General features: G+C 34.7%; 1 protein-coding gene across 1 annotated transcript; it reads left to right on the top strand.

Annotated features, from left to right (window-relative positions):
* The first annotated feature begins 14,681 nt into the window (after positions 1–14,681).
* On the top strand, positions 14,682–17,275 carry LOC107933270 (uncharacterized). The gene is made up of 2 exons (XM_041084409.1): positions 14,682–16,174; positions 16,893–17,275. Exons 1-2 carry the CDS (start codon positions 15,227–15,229, stop codon positions 17,112–17,114), a joined length of 1,170 nt encoding a protein of 389 aa, XP_040940343.1. The 5' UTR covers positions 14,682–15,226; the 3' UTR covers positions 17,115–17,275.
* The last annotated feature ends 9,792 nt before the right edge of the window (positions 17,276–27,067 follow it).

Genomic DNA, 27,067 nt, shown 5'->3' with positions numbered 1-27,067 from the left:
AATGTAATCAGATAGTTGCTTACTATGATGAACTTCAACAATTAATTTATTATTTTGATTACTTAAAGATGGAATTACTTTAACTTGTTGTTTGCTTGCAATGTTAGGCTATGCATAAAATAAGTGGTGAATTAGGATGGTGAGTTATTGATATGGGTTTTGGAGTGTCGAACAATGCTTGAGGACGGATAGGATGGACGGATGAGAGCTTAATCCATAAATTACATTGCATCTAGAGGTGTGCATGGGCCGGGCGGCCCGGCCCGTCCGAAAAATAGGAGGGTTTGGGTTAAAATATAGGCCCAAAAAACGGGCTTAGACAAAAAATAAGGCCCGTTTAGAAAACGGGCCGGGCCTCGGGTAAGATTTTTAGTCCGGGCCCGGCCCGGCCCGATTTTAATATTAAATTATTTTTAAAATTTTTTTATTTTTAATTTTAAATAACTTTAGTACTTTTACTTTACTTTTTTTGTTGTTTTGATGTTATTTTGATATTGTAAAACTTTTGTTATTAATATAATTTAATTCTTAATTTAGTTTTAATTTGTTTCAATTTTTCAATTTTAATATAATTACTTTTTATTATATTTTTAATTTATGTATTATTTTAATAATTATTTTAGTCCCATTATTTATTTATTTTTTGTTTTAATATTTATTTTTATGTTTTAAATGTATTTGATTTATTATATTTTAAAGTTTTTTATTTAATAAAAAAAGAAAAAAAATTTAATATGACCAGGCCGGGCCGGGCCGGGCTCAAGCCTACCATTTTTTTTCGGGCCGGGCTTGAACAAATTTCCAGGCCCGAACCCGACCCGGCTTGACCCATGCACACCTCTAATTGCATCACATAAAAATTGATTATGCATTGATTTATTATATGTTCCATGAAGAATGCTTACTTCACTACTATGCTATTTATTATATGCTTTATTGTTTTTAAATTATATGTAATGATTTGGAATTTAGTCTGACACTGAACCGTTGTAAGCTCATTTTCCCTTTCATTATCTTTCAAGTAACGTAGAAAATTAGGATTCGGAATAGCATCGAAGGACCCTCAAAGTAGCAACCTAATTTTTCCTCATTATTTCTACTTTTAAGTTTTATTTAAAGTTTCCCTTAATTAGTTTATTTATGGGATTGTAATAATTATTTATGTTTTTATATCATAGATTTAGGATTGTTTATCTTATTTATTTTAAGCATGACATTTAATTAATACTCTAATATATTGGTATGGTAAGTTGTATAGCAATCTACATGTACTTTCATGCTGACATGATACTATTTGTCTTATATGCCATGTCAACAAATAATTTTAAAAAATATAAAAATATTTAAAATTAAAAAATGATAAAAAGTTCATTTTAAAAAATTAGCATGAAGTACATGTGGATTGGCATTCAAGCTGTCCTGTTTGAAAATTTAACGTTTTAGATTTCTATTAAAAAACAATTTAACTCTTTTTTGAAATGTTGATAGTCAAATCCGATTTTTTTTTAAAAATATTGAAGGTTAAATTTAATTAAAAAATAAAGACCAAATTGAAAAAAATACTAAATTGACATTATACTACTTTAAAAATATCAAAATTTGAAATTCTCAACTTTGGAGGGTTGAGTTACTTATCATGATGAACTTCAACAATTAATTTGCTAATTTAATTAATTAAAGATGAAATAATATTAATGTATTGTTTACTTGTTAGGCTATGCATAGAATCAGTGAATTAAGCATTAAAAGGAGTAAGAGAAAATTAATGATTCGATTGTTATATATTGCAATAACATATTTACAATGATATGTGTATTTTGTATTGTTCATTAATTTAACATGTAACCATAAGTACCCCTTGTCAGACACAACAAAGTTATAATTTATTAATAGTTAATTAAATTGATATATTTAATTAGGGAATTTAATATTTTATTAAATTAATATATTTAATTTTATTTATTGAAAATTATTTTCATTTAATAAGATATTATTTGTATATTTTCTCGTGTTAAAATTAAATATTTTATTAATATAATATTTTAATTAATATAATTTCTATTTGATAAGTTACAATTAAAAAGTTTGCTTATATAGAATAGTTATAAATTTACTTAAAATTTTAAACAATATGTTATAATAGATAACTAATTTAATAAAAAAATGCACATTCTAGTTATGGATGTCGCTGTTATAAGTGAAAAGTTGTTATATAGGATTAGAATAAAACACAAAAAAATGGTTCTACTAGAAACTTGGTTGTTGTTGTTGCTATAGAAAAATGCTGTTATAGTAGATGGTTATTATAGGGAGGCTGTCTATATTAATGCATTGTGTGTATATAGACGGTTAATTTTATGATGTAAGCTATTAAATTTTTTTATTTAAAAGAGGGACATAACGTATAATTCGATATATGAACTTTAGTTTGGTGCAATCATACATATGAAACTTTGATTGTGGTTCAAATATGTTTAATTTTGATTCAATCGTGCACATTTAAAGAAATAAATACATCAATTTATTTTTATATTGGATAAACATAATTATTTGTGTATGTAATATATAAACATAAAAAGATATTATATCAATAATTGTGTTAATAATTTGCGAGAACTAGGTCAAATCAAAATTTCATGTATAAAATTATACATTAAACCAAAATTCATATATAGTTTTGAGTTTTATCCCAAAATAAATTAATTATATAAATTTGTTTAGTAAAAAGATTAGATTCGATGAATATTGGTTTTATGTTAGTAATTTTTTGGGGGTTGAATTAAGGCATATATATTTTTTACCTTTGTTTTAAAAATTTTAGAGATTAATTCTTTTGGAATTCACGAATTTTACCATGAACTTCAACAATTAATTTATTAATTTAATTAATAAAAGATGGAATTATTTTAATGCTTTGTTTGCTTGCAATGTTAGTCTAAGCATAGAATTAGTGGTGACTTATGCATTAAGAAAAATAAGAGAAAATTATATATTTTGAAATTACACTTTCGATTGTTATATATTGCAATAACCAGCTGATTGCAACCATGTATGATTTTCTATTGTTTCATTAAAAAAGAATGGAGATTCAACATGTCATCCATCCCCACCCCTCGTCATTCATTAAGGAGGGGAATACAAAGAGATGGTGTGAAGCATGTTTGGGGTCCTTAACCGGCCCGACCTATGGTTGCAGATCTTGTGAGTATTTTATTCATAAATCTTGTCTTGATGAGCTCAAAGCAGAGGTTCAAAGTTTCTTCCATCCATGCCCTCTTACCATCTCCCTTGGTATTTATCATCGGTGTTTTGTTTGTTTTAAACGTATCAATTCAAAATTTTCCTATAAATGCAAGTTAAATTGTTGGTTTGGAATGCATGTAGTGTTAACATTAATGGGAGACAACATTAATGGCAAACAATACAAAGTGGTGCAAGTTTAGCACCCTAAAGTTGACTTTGAGAAAGTGGCATGGGATAATTTTTTTTTTGGTCCTTGAGATAATGGGCTATTTATTGTTTGGTCCTTAAACCTCAACTATAAATAGGTCTTCTCATTTCTCATTTCAATTCATCCCAACCAATCTTTCTCTCTTAGTTTTCTCTCTTCTCCCATTTGAGAATTCTTAAGGAATTCTATTTGTTTGTAATACTTTGGAGATAGTAAAGTTATCATCTGGTGTTGGTGCCTGAGGACGTAGGTATAATTTACCGAACCTCGTTAAAACTCTTGTGTTCTTTCTTGTCCTATTTTTCTTTCAATATTTGAGGGTATAATAGTAGTATTTAATTGTGCTATTAAATTACTATAGAAGAGATATTCTGTCTAAGGAAAGACTTGGTATTTAAGAGATCCATGTGATCCACCTCTCTTCCCTGGGAATTGAACTTTGTGTGATTTTTTTAGTACAATAGTTTACACGCTTCCGACCCTATTGGAACAACAAGTGGTATCAAGAGCCGAAGGTTAATCGTAGTATGCTCTGTGGTTGCAGTTTGAACTGATCTTCCACATCAGAAAAGATTTCCTTAGGTATATTGAAAGATTATGGAGAAAACGGTCGGTGTAGGAGCTTCAACATCGTCCATGTGGACAAGACCGACAATTGCAAATGCAAGACTGGCCGTGGAGATCTTTGATGGCACGGGCCATTTTGGTATGTGGCAAAGTGAGGTTCTAGATGCCCTTTTTCAGCAGGGTCTAGACATTGCCATTGATGAAGAGAAACCAGATGATGTACAGGAGAAAGATTGGAAGGCGATCAATCGGTTGGCATGTGGCACAATTCGATCATGCCTTTCTCGAGAGCAGAGGTATGCTTTTTCAAAGAAGACTTCTGCAAATAAGTTGTGGGTGGCACTTGAAGAAATTTTTTTGAAGAAAAACAGTCAAAATAAGCTCCACTTGAAGAAAAGACTGTTTCGCTTCACTTACATCCCAAGTACCACAATGAATGATCACATCACCAAATTTAATCAGTTAGTCACTAATTTGCTGAATATGGATGAGACATTCAAAGATGAAGATTTGGCTTTGATGCTGTTGGGGTCACTTCCTGAGGAGTTTGAGTTCCTAGAAACTACTCTACTTCATGGCAGGAGTGATATATCTCTGAGCGAAGTCTGTGCGGCCTTATACAGTTATGAACAGAGAAAGAAGGACAAACAGAAAAACTCAATCAGAGATACAGAAGCTTTAGTAGTCCGAGGTCATTCATACACTCGGAAGAAAACTCAAAAGGGGAGATCAAAGTCAAAGTCCAGACTCGGGAAAGATGAATGTGCTTTTTGTCATGAGAAAGGCCACTGGAAGAAAAATTGTCCAAAGCTGAAGAATAAGGGAAAAGCTGCTGTAGATGCTTGTGTTGCAAAGCATGATACCAGTGACTCTGAACTATCACTGGTTGCATCATCATCGTCGTTCCATTCAGATGAGTGGATATTGGATTCGGGTTGTACCTATCATATGTCCCATAACCGGGAGTGGTTCTCTGATTTAGTCGAACTAAATGGAGGAGTTGTTTATATGGGCAATGACAATGCCTGTAAAACTGTTGGGATAGGTTCAATCCAATTAAAGAATAAAGATGGATCAACTAGAGTTCTGACTGATGTTCGGTACGTGCCCAGTTTGAAGAAAAATCTCATCTCATTGGGAGCCCTAGAATCCAATGGTTCAGTTGTTACTATGAGAGATGAGATTTTGAAAGTGACATCTGGCGCACTTGTGATATTGAAGGGCATCAGGAAAAATAACTTGTATTACTACCAAGGTAGTACAGTTATTGGAGCAGTCGCTGCAGCTTCCGGCAACAAATAATTGGACTCAATACAGTTGTGGCATATGAAGTTGGGACATGCCAGCGAAAAATCCTTGCAAATTCTGGCAAAGCAAGGATTGTTGAAAGGTACAAAGGCTTGCAAATTAAAATTTTGCGAGCATTGTGTTCTGGGAAAGCAAAAGAGAGTGAAATTCGGTAATGCTATCCATAATACAAAAGGTATTTTGGAATATGTTCACTCAGATGTGTGGGGGCCTTCCAAGACACCTTCATTGGGAGGAAAACACTACTTTGTTACTTTTGTTGATGACTTTTCCAGAAGAGTTTGGGTGTATACCATGAGAACTAAGGATGAAGTGCTTAGAGTTTTTCTTAAATGGAAAACTATGATCGAAAACCAGACTGGCAAGAAAATTAAGCGGCTTAGGACGAACAATGGAGGGGAATATAAAAGTGATCCGTTCTTCGATGTGTGCCAAGAGTATGGTATTGTTCGACACTTCTCAGTTAGGGATACACCACAGCAGAATGGACTGGCAGAGCGTATGAATCGAACATTGCTGGAGAAAGTTCAATGTATGTTGTCCAATGCTGGGTTGGGCAAGCAATTTTGGGCTGAGGCTGTGACATACGCTGGCCATCTTGTTAATCGTTTGCCATCATCTGCATTAGAAAGAAAAACTCCTATGGAGGTATGGTCCGGAAAACCGGCTACAGATTATGATTCCTTACATGTGTTTGGAACCACTGCATATTACCATGTGAAGGAGTCAAAGTTAGATCCGAGGGCAAAGAAAGCTCTCTTTATGGGAATCACTTCTGGAGTGAAGGGATTTCGTCTTTGGTGCTTAAGCACAAAGAAAATGATCTGTAGCAGAGATGTTACCTTTGATGAATCTGCGACATTGAAAAAGGTAGCAGATAAAGATATTCAGACGAGCAATACTCCACAGCAGGTGGAGTGTACTCCAAAACAGGTGGAGTTTGAGCAGATGGGGATTTGCCCAGTTAATAAGTCTAATTCTCCAGCCACAATGGAGGAATTAGAGGTTGAAGAGGTTCTGACCCAAGAACCACTAAGTACACTAGAACCAGTTGCAGTTGCAAGGCCACGGAGAGAAATTCGTAAACCTGCTCGATTTACTGATATGGTGGCCTACGCCCTTCCCGTTGTTGATGATATTCCTATAACTTATCAAGAAGCAATGCAAAGCTTAGAAAGTGACAAATGGAAAAGCGCCATGGATGAAGAAATGCAGTCTCTCCGAAAGAACAATACTTGGGAGTTGGCGCAATTACCGAAAGGTAAAAGGGCAATCGGATGCAAGTGGGTATTCGCAAAGAAAGATGGATCTCCTAGCAAGAAGAATATTCGCTACAAGGCAAGATTGGTAGCTAAAGGCTACGCTCAGAAGGAGGGAATTGACTATAATGATGTATTTTCCCCTGTTGTGAAGCATTCCTCCATTAGAATTTTGTTGGCCTTGGTAGCACAGTTGAATTTGGAGCTAGCTCAACTTGATGTTAAGACGGCTTTCTTGCATGGTGAGTTAGAAGAGGAGATCTATATGACTCAGCCCGAAGGATACACAGATGCTGGTGGTAGAAATTGGGTTTGTAAGCTTAACAAATCGTTATATGGATTGAAGCAATCCCCGAGGCAGTGGTACAAGTGATTTGATAGCTTTATGAGAAGGCAGAAGTACACAAGAAGCAAATATGACAATTGTGTATATTTGCAGAAGCAGCATGACGGATCTTTCATTTATCCACTCTTGTATGTTGATGATATGTTAATCGCTTCGAAGAGCCAAAATGAGATAGATAAGCTGAAGGCTCAGTTGAATCAAGAGTTCGAGATGAAAGATCTAGGTGAGGCCAAGAAGATTCTCGGCATGGAGATAAGTAGAGATAGACCGAGAGGCAAGCTCTGTTTAAATCAGAAGCAATATTTGAAAAAGGTATTACAATGTTTTGGTGTAAATGAAAACACAAAACATGTAAGTACCCCACTTGCTTCTCATTTGAAACTTAGTGCTCAATTATCTCCGAAGACTGAAGATGAAAGAGAATATATGGCGAAAGTCCCATATGCTAATGCAATTGGGAGTTTGATGTATGCGATGGTGTGTACGAGGCCTGACATTTCACAAGCTGTTGGAGTTGTGAGCAGGTATATGCATGATCCTGGAAAAGGACATTGGCAAGCTGTGAAATGGATTCTACGGTATCTTCGAAAAACCGTAGATGTTGGTTTAATTTTTGAACAGGATGAAGCACTTGGTCAGTTTGTAGTTGGATATGTTGATTCCGACTTTGCTGGTGATTTAGATAAACGTCGTTCAACTACGGGGTATCTGTTTACTCTTGCGAAAGCCCTAGTAAGTTGGAAGTCTACCTTACAGTCTACAGTAGCTGTGTCTACTACAGAGGCAGAATATATGGCAGTTACAGAAGCTGTTAAGGAGGCTATTTGGCTTAATGGATTATTGAAAGACTTGGGAGTTGTTCAAAGTCACATTAGTCTATATTGTGACAGTCAGAGTGCTATTCATTTAGTGAAAAATCAAGTCTATCATTCAAGAACCAAGCATATCGACGTAAGATATCACTTTGTGCGGGAAGTCTTTGAAAAAGGAAAAATTCTACTTCAGAAGATTCCGACAGCAGATAATCCCGCAGATATGATGACCAAAGTGGTAACAACAATCAAGTTTAATCATTGTTTGAACTTGATTAACATCCTGAGAATTTGAGCACCTTCAGGTGTATGGCGCTCGAGAGTGCATTTGTAGGCACTACAAAAGATAGCTTTATCGAATTTGGGGAGTTGAAGGAAGTGTGTGAAGATGTGATTATCCTAATCAAATCTTCAAGGTGAAGATTGTTAACATTAATGGGAGACAACATTAATGGCAAACAATACAAAGTGGTGCAAGTTTAGCACCCTAAAGTTGACTTTGAAAAAGTGGCATGGGATAATTTTTTTTGGTCCTTGAGATAATGGGCTATTTATTGTTTGGTCCTTAAACCTCAACTATAAATAGGCCTTCTCATTTCTCATTTCAATTCATCCCAACCAATCTTTCTCTCTTAGTTTTCTCTCTTCTCCCATTTGAGAATTCTTAAGGAATTCTATTTGTTTGTAATACTTTAGAGATAGTAAAGTTATCATCTGGTGTTAGTGCCCGAGGACGTAGGTATAATTTACCGAACCTTGTTAAAACTCTTGTGTTCTTTCTTGTCCTATTTTTCTTTCAATATTTGAGGGTATAATAGTAGTATTTAATTGTGCTATTAAATTACTATAGAAGGGATATTCTGTCTAAGGAAAGACTTGGTATTTAAGAGATCCATGTGATCCACCTCTCTTCCTTGGGAATTGAACTTTGTGTGATTTTTTTAGTACAATAATTTACACGCTTCCGACCCTATTGGAACAACATGTAGAATGTGCCCTAAAGCCAATCATAGAATATTCAGATGAGGAGTGCACCATTCAACATTTCACTCATGCTCATCCCTTAAAACTTGTTGATTCCAACCAGAAAGATGAAGTGATCTGCTCCATTTGTCAAGAGCTCTGCTCTTCTTCTTTTTCTACCTACGGTTGCCTGGAATGCGAGTTTTTCCTTCATAAATCTTGCATGAAGAGCATTCCGCAACAGTTGATCAATCATCGCATCCATCCATGCACTCTCATATTCATCACATATCCTTACGAATATGACAAATGTGATTGTTGTGGCGAACATATTGTCCCCGACATGAAGTTCTACTGTGGCATATGTGATCTCAACCTCCATGTCAAATATGCCCTATTTCCCACCATAGACTCTGAAGATGCCAAAGAGATCAAACATTTCTCTCACCCGCATACACTAGCTCTTGTCCAAAACGATGAAGAATATGGCAGCGAACCTCGTTGTGTAGCATGTGCACAGATTTGCTTAGCTCCCGCACCAACTTTTAGGTGTAGTAGATCATGCAGCCACTTCTTTTTACATAAATCATGCTATGTTAAATTACCTTACAAATCTTATACAATTAAGCATCCTTCTCATCCCGACCACCCTCTCACCATTACATCCCTTCCATACAATGATCATATCCGCACTTGTGATGCATGCTACTGGGGCATTGATTCAACTTTCTTAGCATATAGCTGTCGAGAATATGAGTGCAAGTTTAACCTTCACTTGGATTGTTATAAGGTGCTAGCCTCTATTAGTTTTAGTGGCCATGAACACCCTCTCACTCTCCTTGAGAAAATAGCCGATGTTACTTGCCATTTTTGTGGTGTAAACTGCTGTAACCTCGTCCTTCGATGTGTGCCATGTGACATCAACATCCATCTCCAATGTCTTCCTTCAGCACCTAAAACAATAAAGCACAAATCCCATCTCCATCGTTTAACCCTTACAAAGTCTCCTTTTGAGTATGAGTTAAACTCAGACGAAGAAGATGATGAATTTTATTGTGATGTTTGTGAGCAAAAAAGAAACCAAAAAGAGTTGATTTACTACTGTGTGGAGTGCAAATTTATTGCTGAAGTTAAGTGCGTGATTTACGAGGTTAGTATATCTTTTATTATTCAATTTAAATATTCAATTGAATTACTTTTAATTAAATGTTTATCTTTTAAAAAATTTGCTTACAAAAGCTTACATTAAAATTTAAGAAGTGATGTTAACATTAGGATTTGACCTTAGGCTTTCAGCATATATATATATATATATATATCTTAGTATACATATGTATATATATAGGAATAAATTATAGGATCATCTTAAAAAATATAGTTTTTAGGCACTAATAAAATAATGTCACCTTATTAAATTTTAAAGGTAAAGTATTGTTATACACTAATGCATATTTAATATCTTCTCCAACTTAATTTAAATTTACTTAAATTACTTAAAATAATTAATTTTTTAAATTATAAACAAGCATCTTTTCTTTTTTTTACAAATTTTAATCATTTTGTTTTTTTTCATAAGTTAATTTTTTTGAGATTCAAGGTTTGGTTTTGAAATTTAAGATTCATGGTTCAAGTTTGGGGTTCAAGGTTCATGTTGAGTGTTCAAAGATTTGGAATTTAAGGTTCAATGGTTTAGGGTTCAAAGATTTGGGGTTACGAGTTTAGATTTAGGATTACGGGTTCGGGTTTGGGTTTAGGGTTCAGGATTTCAGATTTAGGGTTCAAAGTTTAAATTATCAAAATTATGTGTTAATGACTTGGAAAAAAATTGTTGAAAGGGAGCATGAATAATGTGGTGAGAAGAATTCATAAAATAATTTATCTATGGATTGGTGTATAATAATAAATTCATATCTTTAAAATTTGATGATGTGACAAAATTTTATTGGTGCATAAAAACCTTAGTTTTTAAGTTCATCCTAATATAAGTTATTCTCTCTCTCTCTCTCTCTCTCTATATATATATATATATATAAATGGGAGGGATCTATTTGCCTTAGGGTAAAAGTGGTTTTACATTCTTCCATGCTTTTTTATACAATTACTATTTTAACAATCCAACCATTAAAGTTATCAATATATTTGTACTTGTAATGCATGTAAATTTTTTTAATCAATTTAATATCTCTATCATACCAATCTAAAATAATATATATTTAACAATTGAATGTTATTTTTTTTACATAAAACGGATAGTTATAAATTTTTAATTTATACCAAACTTGACATGTATGATCTATATGAATGAAGAATAAAATATGATTGTTGAATTGTTAAAATATTAATCGTATAAAAAATTAATATTTTTAATTTTAAACCACTTAAGTTTTACACCAATATAAATGGATCTGTCTCTCTCCCTTCTCTCCCCAAACACATATTCATGTATAATATTGATCCTTGAATATCTAAATAACATAAATAATAGTAGGTAACTATTTTATACCTACCCTAGTAAAGATTAACACTTATAATGAATTAGAGATTAGTACTTATAAATAACTAAACACGAAATTATCTTATTGTTTAAATTGTATGTGAATCAGGTGTTGCCATTAATTTACGAGAACAATTCTTTTGAAAAAGAAATTCCAAAAGGTGATGATGTGAGTCAAAAAGTTAAATTTTATCCAAAAATTCAAAAATGGCATGTGGAAAATCTCCTACTAAAGCGCATCAAATTACATGAAGGGCAACAAGAATTAGAAGCAAAAATGAAACAGATAAAAGGAGAATTGGATGGTGTGGAAATAGAGATAAGGAAGACAGAAAGTATATTAGGCAACCTAGTGGGAGGTGATTCACAACTGTTAATTGAACTAGTTAAAAATAACTCTCAATTGCGAGACTATCTCAATGATGCCGGAAATCAAGGTTTGCGCATTGTCGTGAGTCGGTAAAAATAATTAAAAATATTTGTAAAGGTAAATATGAAAATAATATTCTATATTTGATTATACTTTTAAATTAATTTACTAATTTGATTATTTGTTGTTATTTTTTCACTATTTTGTTACAATTTTACAATTATATTGCTACTATTTTATTGTTATTATTTAGATATTGTATAACTCTTATTTCATTGTTAATTTTGTTACTATTTTTCACATTTTGCTTGTTAAGTTGCATTTATTTGTGTTATTTTAATATTTTTAGTAATTTTGATGTATTATGTATTTTTAGTGTATCAGGTCGGGCTCAGCTCGAATTTTAATATTTTTATACGAGTCGAGCTTAGAAAAAAATTTTAGATTTATTTTTTGGGCCAAGCCGGAGCCTAGTAAAAGTGCCTAAATTTTTTGTTGGGCCCAACCCAAATCTAGCCCGGCCCATAAACACCTCTAATTGTACGGTTACATGGTAAGGAACCACAATGAGTTTTATTGCAAAAAATAACAATAAAAATATTAATAAATAATAAATTATAGTAATATATATAAATAATAAATGAAACTAATAAAGTATAATAAAACATGAAATTTGAAGTTAACCTCAGCTTGAACCGGACGAAATACAAATAGATAGATGGATAGATATATTTTATGTATTGCATATAGAGGTGAAGCCAGGACAATTGTTTAGGAGGGCCGAATGAAATTTTAATTTTTTATAATCTATATCTTTATAATTTTTAAAAGATTAAATCGAATTTTTATAACTTTAGGGGGCCAAAGTATAATTTTATCTTTACTAATTTAATTTTTTTTTTTAAAATTAGAGGGTCAAATAGTAATTTTTCATTTTAAGGGGACAAAAGCTCATGCCAACCCTCTCTAGATTCGCCTCTGATTGCGTATTAATTAATTATAAGATATAATGTATTAAAATTTTTTATTTAAAAAAATAGTGAAATATTAGCATATGGTTCATTGTTATTATATAAATTTATTTAGTAAAAATATAAGAGTAATTTTTTTATTGAATATTTTTTTGTACATTTGTTTTTACCGTTCATATAGATTAATTTTTTAAAAGTTTGTGGTTACTCTTTAATAACATCGTTTTCAATGTTGAAATTTGAATTTTTTTTGGAATATAATGTGTTTTTATCACTTTTTTATTTTTCATTAATTTGAAAAATATATGTTAAAGGTCGTTTCTAAAATTTAATTAAAGCATATACAAATTTAATTCTACAACGGATTTATACTTGAAATAAAAACAATGTAGGTGAAAGGAAAAAATTATCTTAAAAAGTTTATGTATAGGAATATTTTAGGAAATAATTATTTAAAATATTTTTAAAAAATAATCTCTAATCCTGTACCAACATCACAAATTGCTATAAAAGTTAAAATAGATTGTAAACAAAATAATTGTTTATATTATCTGTTATAATTCCTTTCTTCCCGATGTGATAACATAGTTGTTTATCGTCATCAACTTTAACAGGATGGAGTTACTTCAATGTCTTATTTGCTTGCAATGTTAGACTATGCATAGAATCAATGGTGAATTAGGCATTAAGAAAAGTAAGAGGATATTATATACTTTGAAGTTAGAATATTATATACATGGTGAGTTATTTATTATTCATTAAAATAAATGAAATTAATAAATTTTATTACGATGAACTTCAACAATTAATTTACTAATTTGATCAATTAAAGATGAAATTATTTTAGTGTCTGGGTTGCTATGCATAGAGTCAATGGTGAATTAGGCATTAAGAAAAGTAAGAGAAAATGATTCAATTGTTATATATTGCAATAACATGTGTGCAACAATGTGTATTTGTTTCATTAAAAAAGAATGGAGATTAAACATGTCAGCACCCTTTGTCAATCATTAAGACACAAAAATGTTATAGTTTATTAATAGTTAATTGAGTTGATATTTTTATTTAAGAAATTTAATAGTTTATTAAATTGATATAGTTAATTTTAATCATTAAAAATTATTTTTATTTAATAAAATATTATTAATATATTTTTCACTTGAAATTAAATATTTTTTAAAATAATATTTTAATTAATATAAATTTTATTTAATAAATTATAGTTAATGGGCTTGCTTATATGAAAATTTTAAACAATATGTTGTTATAGAGAACTATGTATGTTGTGGTTATAGAGAGTTAGAATAAAATAGAAGAAAATTGATTCAACTAGAAACTTGACAATTATAGCAAAATATTATTATAGCGGGTGGTTGTTATAGACAACTTGACTATATTTAATGCATTAATGTGTGTATACAAATGATTAATTTTATGATGTAATTTAATAAACTTTTTTATTTAAAAAAAGAAGAAGAAAATTTTAAAATTATACATAAATTTTATTTTAATGAATACTTTCATGATTCCTCTTAAAGGACCAAGTTAAGTATTTATTCTTCCAACATACCCATCTCAACTTGACCCCATCTATCAACTTTTCTTTTCATTTGAAAATATATCTTTAAAATGCCAATTCCCAAAAGATAAAAAGTAAAACTATTATATTTATTTATCAAAATAATTAAAATTATTTATTTATTCAATGTATAATTGCATTAAAGTAAATATATTTGAGATTTTATATCTAATTTTTTAAGGATATTGTAATGAATTTATACTTGAAATACACGGAGAGAAGAAATTTTATGTTTTAAAAAATGATGTATAAGAAGATTTTAAGAAATAATTCTTTAAAAATATTTTTTTGCAAAAATAATTGTAAATAAAAGTTAAAATTGATTGTAAATAAAATGATTGTTTATATTATTTGTTATAATTCCTTTCTTCTGGATGGGATACCATAGTTGCTTATTAGGATTAACAATTAATTTTTTAAATTGATTAATTAAAGATGGAATTATTTTAATGTGTTGTTTGCTTGTAATGTTAGGCTATGCATAAAATTAGTGGTGAATTAAGCATTAAGAAAAGGAAGAGAAAATAATTCTATTGTTACATATTGCAATAACATGTTTGCAATGAGGTAAGTAATTTCTATTGTTTCATTAAAAAAGAATAGAGATCCAACATGTCATCCATCGCCACCTCTTGTCATTGTCATTCATTGAGGAGAGGAGTTCAATAGCATGGTGCAAAGGATGTGTGAGGAAGTTATCCGGTCCGACCTATAGGTGCGAACCTTGTAGGTATTTTATTCATAAATCTTGTCTTAATGAGCTCAAAGCAGAGGTTCAAAGTTTCTTTCATCCATGCCCTCTTACCATCTCCAGTAGTTATTTTGGTCGTTGTTTTGTTTGTTTTAAACTTATCACTTCAGACTTTTCCTATAAATGCAAGTTAAATTGTTGGTTTGTAATGCATGTAGAATGTGCCCTAAAGCCAATCATAGAATATTCAGATGAGGAGTGCACCATTCAACATTTCACTCATGCTCATCCCTTAAAACTTGTTGATTCCAACTAGAAAGATGAAGTGATCTGCTCCATTTGTCAAGAGCTCTGCTCTTCTTCTTTTTCTACCTACGGTTGCCTGGAATGCGAGTTTTTCCTTCATAAATCTTGCATGAAGAGCATTCTGCAACAGTTGATCAATCATCGCATCCATCCATGCACTCTCATATTCATCACATATCCTTACGGATATGACGAATGTGATTGTTGTGGCGAACATATTGTCTCCGGCATGAAGTTCTACTGTAACATATGTGATCTCAACCTCCATGTCAAATGTGCCCTATTTCCCACCATAGACTCTGAAGATGCCAAAGAGATCAAACATTTCTATCACCCGCACACACTAGCTCATGTCGAAAACGATGAAGAATATGGCAGCGAACCTCGTTGTGTAGCATGTACAGAGATTTGCTTACCTCCCACACCAACTTTCAGGTGTAGTAGATCATGCAAGCACTTCTTTTTACATCAATCATGCGTTGTTAAATTACCTTACAAATCTTATACAATTAAGCATCCTTTTCATCCCACTCACCCTCTCATCATTACATCCCGTCCATACAATGATCATATCCGCACTTGTGGTGTATGTTTCCGGAGCATTGATTCAACTCTCTTAGCATATAGCTGTCGGGGATATGAGTGTAAGTTTAACCTTCACTTGGATTGTTATAATGTGCTGCCTTCTATTACGTTTAGTGGCCATGAACACCTTCTCAATCTCCTTGAGAAATCACCCAATGTTACTTGCTATCTTTGTGGTGTTAACTGTCGTAACTTCGTCCTTCGATGTGTGTCATGTGACATTAACATCCATCTCCAATGTCTTCCTTCAGCACTCCAGTGTCTTCCTTCAGCACCTAAAACAATAAAGCACAAATCTCATCTTCATCCTTTAACCCTTACAAAGTCTCCTTTTGAATACGAGTTAAACTTGGATGAAGAAGATGATGAATTTTATTGTGACATTTGCGAGCAAAAGAAAAACCAAAGAGAGTTAATTTACTATTGTGCGGAGTGCAAATTTATTGCTGAAGTCAAGTGCGTAATTTCAGAGGTTAGTATATTTTTTATTATTCAATTTAAACATTTAATTGAATTAGATGTTTTAATTGAATTAGATGTTTATCTTTTAAAATATTTCCATAAAAGCTGACATTAAACTTTAATTGGAAGTCATGTTAACATCAGGATATGACCTTGGACTTTAAGTGCTAACAAAGAGTTAACTACTTATTTGTTTGAGCTTTTGGCACATATATCTTTGTATTGTTCATACACATAAACATGCTAGGGATCCACATATTCTGTGTAATTAATATTTTAACAATCCAATAATTAAACTTATCATATGTTTGTACTTGTCATGCAGGTAAATTTTTGAATCGATCCGATATCTCCATCATTTCTATCTAGAGTATTGTCTATATTTTTATACATTTAGAGATTGAATTTTTTTTTTACATTTTACTTGACATGCATGATCAACATGAATAAAGCGTATATGATAGCTGAATTGTTAAAATATTAATAGTATAAAAAGTTATGAAAGGAAAAACCATTTAAGTTTTACAATAGTATAGGTAGATTTCTCTCCCCAAAACACATATTCATATATAATATTAATCCTTAAATGCCCAAATAACATAAGTGATATTGGTTAACAATTTTATACCTACCCTAGTAAAGATTACTGAATCAAAGAAAATAAATATTTGTATGTATAAATAACTAAACATGAAGTTATCTTATTGTTTAAATTGTATATGAATCAGGTGTTGTCATTATCTTTTGAGGACAACTTATTTGAAAAAGAAATTCCGAAAAATCACGTGATTGAAGCTTATCCGAAAATTCAAAAATGGCAGCTGGAAAATCTCCTACTAAAGCGCATTAGATTACACGAAGGACAACTGGTATTAGAAGCAAAAATGAAGCAATTAGAAACAACAAGGATGCAGTTAGAAGAAGACTTGAATGGTGAAAAAATGAGGTGAGGAAGACAGAAGGCATGTTAGATAACCTAGCGAGAGGTAACTCAGAGTTGTTAATCAAACTAGTGAAAAATAACTCTCAATTGCGAGATTTGTTCCATAATGCCAATAATCAAGGTTTGATGATCGAACTATTGATATAAAAAAATAAAAAATATTTGTAATCAATTTATTTGTAAAAATAATAATTTAGAAATAAATATGAAAATAATATTCTACATTATACTTTTAAGCACATTAAATTAAGTGAAATATATGAATATATTAAAATAAATCTTGTAGGTTATCCGGTCCTTGTTTTGTTTGTTTTAAACTTATCACTTCGAACTTTTCCTATAAATGCAAGTTAAGTTGTAGGTTTCGAGCGCATGTGGAATGCGCCCTAAAGCCAATAGTAGAATATTCAGATGAGGAGTACACCATTCAACATGTCACTCATCTTCATCCTTTAAAACTTGTTGATTCCTACCAGAAACATACAGTGATCTGCTCCTTTTGTGAAGAGCTGTGCTCTTCTTCTTCTTCTATCTACGGTTGCATGGAATGCAAGTTTTTCCTTCATAAATCTTGCATGAAGAACATTCCGCGACAGTTAATCAATCATGACATCCATCCATGCACTCTCATAATCATCACAAATCCTTACGGTAATGACAAATGTGATTGTTGTGGTAAACGTATTGACTTCCGCATGTTCAGCAGTTGAGCATGTAATTTCGATCTCCATGTCAAATGTGCCATATTTCCCACCATAGACTCTAAAGATGCCAAAGAGATGAAACATTTCTATCACCCGCACGTACTAGCTCTTGTCGAAAATGATGAAGAATATGGCAACGAACCTCGTTGTGTAGCATGTGCACAGATTTGCTTACCTCCCACACCAACTTTCAGGTGTAGCAGATCATGCAAGCACTTCTTTTTACATCAATCATGCGTTGTTAAATTACCTTACAAATCTTATAAAATTAAGCATCCTTCTCATCCCTCTCACCCTCTCACCATTACATCCCGTCCATACAATGATCATATCCGCACTTGTGATGTATGTTTCCGGAGCATTGATTCAACTCTCTTAGCATATAGTTGTCTAGAATATGAGTGTAAGTTTAACCTTCACTTGGATTGTTATAAGGTACTGCCTTCTATTACGTTTAGTGGCCATGAACACCTTCTCGCTCTCCTTGAGAAAACACCCAATGTTACTTGCCGTCTTTGTAGTGTTAACTGCCGTAACTTCATCCTTCGATGTGTGCCATGTGACATTAACATCCATCTCCAGTGTCTTCCTTCAGCACCTAAAACAATAAAGCACAAATCTCATCTCCATCCTTTAACTATTACAAAATCTCCTTTTGAATATGAGTTGAACTCGGATGAAGAAGATGATGAATTTTATTGTGAAGTTTGCGAGCAAAAGAGAAACAAAAGAGAGTTGATTTACTATTGTGCGGAGTGCAAATTTATTGCTGAAGTCAAGTGCGTAATTTCAGAGGTTAGTATATTTTTTATTATTCAATTTAAACATTTAATTGAATTACTTTTAATTAGATGTTTATCTTTTAAAATATTTGCGTACAAAAGCTTACATTAAACTTTAATTGGAAGTGATGTTAACATCAGAATATGACCTTGGACTTTAACTGCTGACAAAGAGTTAACTACTTATTTGTTTGAGATTTTGGCACATATATCTTTGTATTGTTCATACATATATATGGTAAGGATCCACATATTCCGTGTAAAACTTTAAGTAGTTTTACACTCTTCCATGACTTTTTATATAATTAATATCTTAACAATCCAATAATTAAACTTATCATATATTTGCACTTGTTATGCAGGTAAAATTTTAAATCGATCCGATATCTCCATCATATCTATCTAAAGTATTGTCTATATTTTTATACATTTAGAGATTGAAAGTTTTTTTTTTACATTTTACTTGACATGCATGATTAATATGAATAGAGCGTATATGATAGCTGAATTGTTAAAATATTAATAGTATAAAAAGTTATGAAATGAAAAACCATTTAAGTTTTACAATAGTATAGGTAGATCTCTCACCCACTAACACATATTCATATATAATATTAATCCTTGAATGCCCAAATAACATAAATGATATTGGGTAACAATTTTATACCTACCCTAATAAAGATTTCTGAATCAAAGAAAATAAATATGTGTATGTATAAATAACTAAACATGAAGTTCTCTTATTGTTTAAATTGTATATGAATCAAGTGTTGTCATTACCTTTTGAGGACAACTTATTTGAAAAAGAAATTCCGAAAAATCACTTGATTGAAGTTTATCCAAAAATTCAAAAATGGCAGTTGGAAAATCTCCTACTAAAGCACATTAAATTACACGAAGAACAACTGGTATTAGAAGCAAAAATGAAGCAATTAGAAGCAACAATGAGGCTGTTTGAAGAAGACTGGTATTGTGTGGAAAACGAGATGTGGAAGACAAAAGGCATGTTAGGCAACCTAGCAAGAGGTAGCTCAGAACTGTTAATCAAACTTATTAGAAACCAGGTAAAAAATAAAAGAAACTGCTCTTCTTTGATTTATTAAACTTGCTTGATTACATGCTCTCTTAAAATCCTTTTATATAGACTTCCTCAACTGCTCTTAACAGCTTAACAATATTCAACAGCTAAACAGCTAATTAACAGACTAACAGCTAACAATCTAACTAACTGATCCTTTACATTCATCCAACTCTCCAACTGAGAAGACCCGGAGAAACTTGTGAAACCGCGAAAACAACGTCCCAGATAATGGTTTCGTGAAAATATCGGCAGCTTGGTCACAAGCAGGAACTTCACTCACAAAAATGGACTCATCCACAACTTTCTCACGAATAAAAAATAAGTCAAGCTCAACATGCTTAAACTTGGAATGGAGCACAGGATTGGCCGCAACAGCAACAGCACCTGAACTGTCACACCAAATAGGAAGAGTATCAGTGGACTTGAGATGTAGTTCCTGAAGTAGTGAAAGCAACCACATAACTTCACTGGTGGCGGTGGCAAGACTCCTGTATTCTGCTTCGGCCGTAGAACGGGAAACCACTTGTTGCTTTTTTGATCCCCAAGACACAGGAGCAGCCCCAAAATAAACACAGAATCCTGAAGTGGAACGACGATCATCGAAGTCCAACCCCAGTTTGCATCCGCATAGGCAATCAGGTATAAACGATCAGTCGGCTGAATGAAGATTCCAAAATCAATAGTACCATATAGATACCGTAAAATTCGTTTCAAAGAAGTCATGTGCAAACTAGTAGGGTTGTGCATAAATTGACAGATCCTGTTCACAACGTATGCTGTATCAGGACGAGTAAGGACAACATATTGTAGAGCTCTTGCAAGACTCCGAAATTCAGTTGGATCCACTAAACACTCTCCATCATCTTTAGACATGACTGAGGAGCTGACCATCGGAGTGGTGACACTCTTTCCTGTTGCCATAGACGCACGAGCAAGGATATCACGAATGTATTTTGCTTAACAAAGATGCAAACTTCTAGTGGAAGACCGGGTGACTTCAATCCCAAGGAAAAAATGGAGATCACCCATATCTTTGAGCGAGAACTCCTCATGCAGTAACCGAACAAACCAATCAATAGTAGTAGATGAGCTGCCAGTGATAATGATGTCATCGACATAAACTAAAACATAAAGGGTGGACTCAGACTGGGCCCGAACAAACAGTGAAGCATCAGATCGGGAAGCAACAAACCCAATGGACACAAGAAAACACTTCAGTTTGTCAAACCAGGCGCGAGGGGCCTGCCGAAGGCCATAAAGTGCTTTCTTCAGGCGGCACACTAGTTGCTTGCCATCCAAGTTAGTTTGAACATATCCTGGAGGTTGATGCATAAACACCTCAATGTCTATATCTCCATTCAAGAAGGCATTGTTCACATCTACCTGACGTAAGGGCCATCCTCTTGAAACCGCAACAGATAGAATAACACGAATAGTTACCGATTTAACGACGGGGCTAAATGTTTCTTTGAAATCAAAACCAGGAACCTGAGAGCACCCCTTAGCTACCAATCTGGCCTTCCGTCTGGCAATAGTACCATCAGGATTTCGCTTAATCTTGAAAAGCCATTTGCATCCAATGACTTTGCGACCCGGAGGAAGAGGAACCAGATCCCAAATAGAATTCCGTATAAGGGCCTCATACTCTGCTTGGGCAGCAGCGCGCCACTCAGCGGATGACAGGGCTTCCTCAATTGTGGATGGTTCCATAACCTCGACTGATAAAGCTCGAGGTTTAAAGATACCTGCCTTAGCCCTAGTTACCATTGGATGAGTATTGATGCTATTCAATACATCATGTGAACCACGAGATGCAGTAGAGCCATCACTAGGAGCAGTAGGCTTAGCAGGAATAAGAGGCATAGAAAGTGACTCAGAATCATTACTGGGAACCGCTGGTGATGACGCAGACGGTAGAGTCGGGGAATCAGCAACAGGTACCACTGGTTGAGAAAAGATCTCTCGAACAAGAGGAACAGTGGTGGAAACAATTACGCCAGGATTCAGACCGAGGGTTGTGCAAGGATCCTTTGAGGACAAAAACTTAGTTTCATCAAACATGACATGGCGAGAAACAACTATCTTACCATTGGGCAGAAGACACTAATAGCCCTTATGCTGAGTACTATAGCCCAAAAATGTGGATGGTTGAGACCGAAACTCCAATTTATGTGACACAAACGGTCGTAAATAAGGATAACAACAACACCCAAAAACACGTAAATGGTCATAGGTAGGATCCTGGCCATATAGAGCTTGAAAAGGAGACTTTCCTTGTAGTGCCGGAGTAGGAAGACGATTGATTAAATGAACCGCACAACAAAAAGCATACCCCCAATATCTCATGGATAGATCTGCTTGAGCTAAAAGGGTAAGGCCCATTTCAACAATATGACGATGCTTGCGCTAGCAACGCCATTCTGCTCAGAGGTATAGGGGCATGTCAATCGATGAACAATTCTTTGAGACGTTAAAACACAAGTGAAGGCTCGGTACTCCGCACCCCAGTCACTCTGAAATTGTTTAATGGTCTTACCAAACTGTGTTTTAATCAACTGCTGAAACCTTGTAAAACACTCCAAAGCCTGAGACTTGTGAGTAAGCAAATATAACTATGTAAATCTAGTGCAAACATCAACAAATGTCACATAGTACCATTTATTCTCACATGCAACTGCCCCTGTTCCCCACAGATCAGAAACCACTAACTCAAAAGGTTGTTACACAGTAGTTGAAACAGAAAAGGGCAACTTATGTGGCTTTCCTTTTTGACAAGCAGAACATACACCATCAACACAAGACTTATTGAAAGCAATATTACATTTTTGTAAAACACTATGAACAACAGTACCAGAAGGGTGACCAAGTCGACTATGCCACAGAGCAAACACAGGGCAGTCCACAGGTTTATTTTGCAGCTTTGTATGAGCAACAAACGGATCCATAGCAGACACCGGAAAATGATACAAGCTATCACGAATGTGGCCCTTCAGCAAAGTGTCTTTGGTCTTGATGTCCTTTATTACACAATATGTCGAATGAAATTCAAAAAACACCTCATTATCCTTAGCAAATTGAGACACCGATAATAGATTCTTTTGTATACTTGGCACACACAGCACGTTACATAAACGGAGTAGCTTAAGCGGAGTAGATAAATTTCTAGAACCAATCAAAATAATTTTAGCAGGAGTTCCATCTCCCATTAGGAGAGAAGACGTACCTAAATACAGAGTAGTATCACAGAAAGCCATCGGGTCACGATAGACATGATGACTAGCACCTGAGTCAGGGTACCAAGACGAGGTAGCAATCAGCATCGGAAGATACGAATCACCACCAACATCATTGGAAACTACTTGAGTAGTATTAGCATTAGACCCAGATACATCAGAATAATCAGAAGCATTAATATCACCAACTCGAAGAAGACCAATACACAGATCAGAACCAGAGTACACCCGAGCCCGAGATTTTGTGAGCCAAGGAGCCGAGGCACCACCCGGTCCAACATTCGGTCCAGGCTCCCACGGCGGACCGACTTGTACATGATTTGTGATAGGTCCACTTGAAGCATCCGGCCTTGCTACATAGTTCTCTTTAGTAGCCGGCCCAGGTCCACGAAGTGAACCACATGCAGACCCAACATCACGGGCAAAAGGAATTGGCCCAGAATACCTTGGCAAAGGTGCCAAACGTGGATCATTATAGGCATAATGTGGCCCACGTGCCATTTGAAAGCTTGTATCATTATGGGCAAAAGGCCCACGTGCCGATTGATAGCCATAACCACCTGCGGTATCAGACACCTGATTTTGACCAAAATATAATTGATTTTGACCAACGCCAAACCTATTTTAACCGATAAATGGGGAATAGCTAAACCTAGTAGCCTTAGCATGACAGCCCCACTCATCTTCCCCCTTACCATCATTCGGCGCACCAAAACCATGCCCAGGCAAGGAGACCTCTGTAGGAGCCCAAATTTGACCCAAATACATTTACTACCCAAACCCAACTAACTAACCCAATTCCTTACCCTTAACCCACTTACAACCCTACACCAGCCCAAATCCTACTAGCCCACGATTAACCTAACCCTAAGCCCAAAACAACCATAACCTTAAATCCCATCAGCAGTGCCGCAACCACCCCACCCACCGGTCACGTCTGCCACCTGCTCTGCCACCATCAACACTGGCCATACCCTGCAATCAGACAAGCACACGTAAACAATAAACAAATATTTGTAGAAGGGTTATAAAAACCCGAAGGAAAGAGTGTAAGAGGATTCCTCTTTTCTTTTCTGATTTTCGGTATTCTCAATACAAGAAACGATAGAAATTAGGGATTTTTCAGCAATAGCAGAGAAGATTTAAAACGATAGAAATTAGGGATTTTTCAGCAATAGCAGAGCATATTTAAGTTAGAGGGAACAGTAAGCAGTAATCAAACCGAATCTAAGGTAGTCAATGCCCTTTCTTTCCCATACTTACATCTATACACCGCATACATAAAGATTTCATTTTTATCAGTAATTATATGCAAATACATATATTAAAACGTATAAAAGAAATAAAAAAATAGCTAGAAAGTTTGTGTAATAGCTGAATCAAAAATGGCAAAATGTTTTGTAATGAACTCTTTTGATGAATGAAATGCCTAAATAGGGGCTATCTTGAAATCAACACCAATTCCTTACATGCCATTCATGACTAATATTCATTTGGCATTCAAGCATTCATGCATTTATTCATTCATTCATGGCATATCCCGTACTCATTTGCTGAGGTTAAAACGTACAATTCTCAGTTGCAATACTTCAAATCTGGAACCACGCCACTCGTATAGAACGTGTCGACAAACTAGAACAATAGAGGCTGAATTCAATGAAAGGATTGAAATAATGGAAAGAATCCAAAAAGAATTACAAGAGCAGTTGGCTAGGTCACAGCAAGAGACGAGAGACTTAATGGTGAGATTACGAGAAGAATCGCTCGAACAGAAGGATCAAATGGCCAAGATGATGGATATGATGTCAGCTTTAGTTAAAGGAAAGGGACCCATGCAGAGCCCTGACATCGAGGAACCTCAGTTAAGAGTTAATCACAATCAAGACCCGCTTTATCCCCCTGGATAGAGCGTACACCCACAGACCCAGAGTAACGGCCGGTGCCACATAATCATTTAGGGAAAGGAATATTCATATCAAATCCTGGGGCTAATCCTGCCAAACCAATTGTTCTAGATTTGGACGATCCAGCGGAAATAGCCAGGTTGAGAACGGATGATCATGAAGCTCAAGAGAAGTATAGGAGTTTAGAGGAAAGACTCAAAGCAATAAAGGGTACTGAAGCCTTCTCTGCACTAAGTGCCAAAGAACTCAGTTTGGTGCCCGATCTAGTTCTACCTCCGAAGTTCAAGGCGCCTGATTTCAAAAAATACGATGGCACGAGATGTCCAAAGGTGCATCTTGTCATGTTTTGCCGAAAAATGACTGGTTACGTGAATGAAGACCAGCTACTCATACATTGTTTTCAGGATAATCTAGTAGGATCGGCTCTTCGGTGGTACAACCAGCTTAGTAGGGAAAGGATCCGATCTTGGAAGGACTTGGCATCAGCATTCTGTGAGCAATACAAGCATGTATCGGATATGGTGCCAGACCGAATGACTTTGCAAATGATGGAGAAAAAGCCGTCAGAAACTTTTAGATAGTATGCGCAGAGATGGAGGGATGTCTCAGCCCAAGTGGAACCCCCACTAACAAAAACGGAGATAACCGTTCTTTTCATCAACACTTTGAAAGCACCGTCTTATGACAAACTAGTGGGAAGTGCCACGAAAGACTTTGCGGATATTGTAATATTCGGTGAGCTTATAGAGAATGCCGTCAAGAGCAGTAGAATGGAAGGTCAAGAAAGTTCAAGAAGGGTAGTGCCCATGAAGAAGAAAGAACTAGAAGCCCATATGGTGGGAATGGGAAGCCGTTATAACCTTAATACATATCCAAACCAACCCCGACCTCAAAATTATCCTCCTCCGAATTTCTATTATCCTTCTCAGACCCCTTACTACCAAGCACCACCTCCTTCCTACCCCGTATACGCCATGAACAACTAAAGGCCCGTTACTACATTCCCACAAAACACTCTACCCGCTCAAAGTCAACCCAAAAATGAACCAAGACCAACAAGGCCCAATCCCGAGAAACAGTAATTCACCCCTATTCCTATGTCGTATGGGGAGCTGTATCTAAAACTCTTGGAGAAGCAGTTAATATCTCCCCATTAGATGGCACCCCTTAAACCTCCATACCTGAAATGGTACGACCCAAATGCTAGTTGTGCATACCATGCCGGGAACCAGGGGCACTCTACGGAAAACTGTCTAGCCTTCAAAAGGAGAGTTCAAGGGCTCATCGATGTAGGTATTCTACGATTTGATGGCACTGGCGGTACATCCGAGAACCCATTCCCAAACCACGTTGAAGAGAATGTGAGCGCAGTGGGAGAGGAGGACAAACGACAAAGTAGAAGATGAGTTTTTGAAATAAGAACACCTCTGCAGAAAATCTGGGAGGTACTAGCTAAAAAGGGGTTGCTCTGTCATCTTAACAGAATATTCGAAGGAAGAAATGAAAAATGCCAAGGTTTTTGCGGTTTCCATGGAATCATAGGGCACGACATTTAGTCATGTGAGGAATTTAAAAGGGTAATTCAAAACATGATGGATAATAAAGAGATTGAGATCTTTTATAAAGGCGAAGAGACCGATGGAGGAGAAATATGCGCCTCTAACCATCAATCGTCAGGTTTTCCGTATAGCGCCGACCGACGTTAATAATTTATTACGACGCAAAGAAGGATCCAGTGAAACCAAAATTGATAATCGAGGTACCATCTCCTTTCCCCTACAGGGACAATAAAGCAGTACCATGGAAATACGACGTCAATATCGTCACACCGGAAAATGAAAAGCCCAAGGCCATGACTGGAAGTGTTGGGGAAGTAGGTCATTTCACTCGTAGTGGAAGATGTTATTCGAAAGAGGTCGAACCAGTAAAGAAGAACAGTAACTTGAAATAGAAAAGAAAAGCACCAATGCGTTTGATCGAAGATGAACATGAAACTGTGCCTGAACAAGAAGCTAAAAAGCCTGTGGACGAGGAGGAAGCACAGGAGTTTTTAAAATTTATTAAGCACAGTGAGTACAATGTGGTGGAACAGTTGAGTAAGCAGCCAGCACGAATCTCGATATTATCTCTACTGTTGAATTCAGAACCACACCGGAATGCTCTGCTGAAAGTGTTAGATTAAGCTTATGTGGCAAACAATATATCTGTTGAAAAACTAGATAGGTGGGTGAACAACTTGAATGCGGATAATTTTAT

This window comes from Gossypium hirsutum, chromosome A13 (assembly GCF_007990345.1).
Source record: "Gossypium hirsutum isolate 1008001.06 chromosome A13, Gossypium_hirsutum_v2.1, whole genome shotgun sequence".
NCBI classification, from domain to species: domain Eukaryota; kingdom Viridiplantae; phylum Streptophyta; class Magnoliopsida; order Malvales; family Malvaceae; genus Gossypium; species Gossypium hirsutum.
Note: the sequence above shows the minus strand (reverse complement) of the source record. Positions and strands in the feature narration are given on the sequence as shown.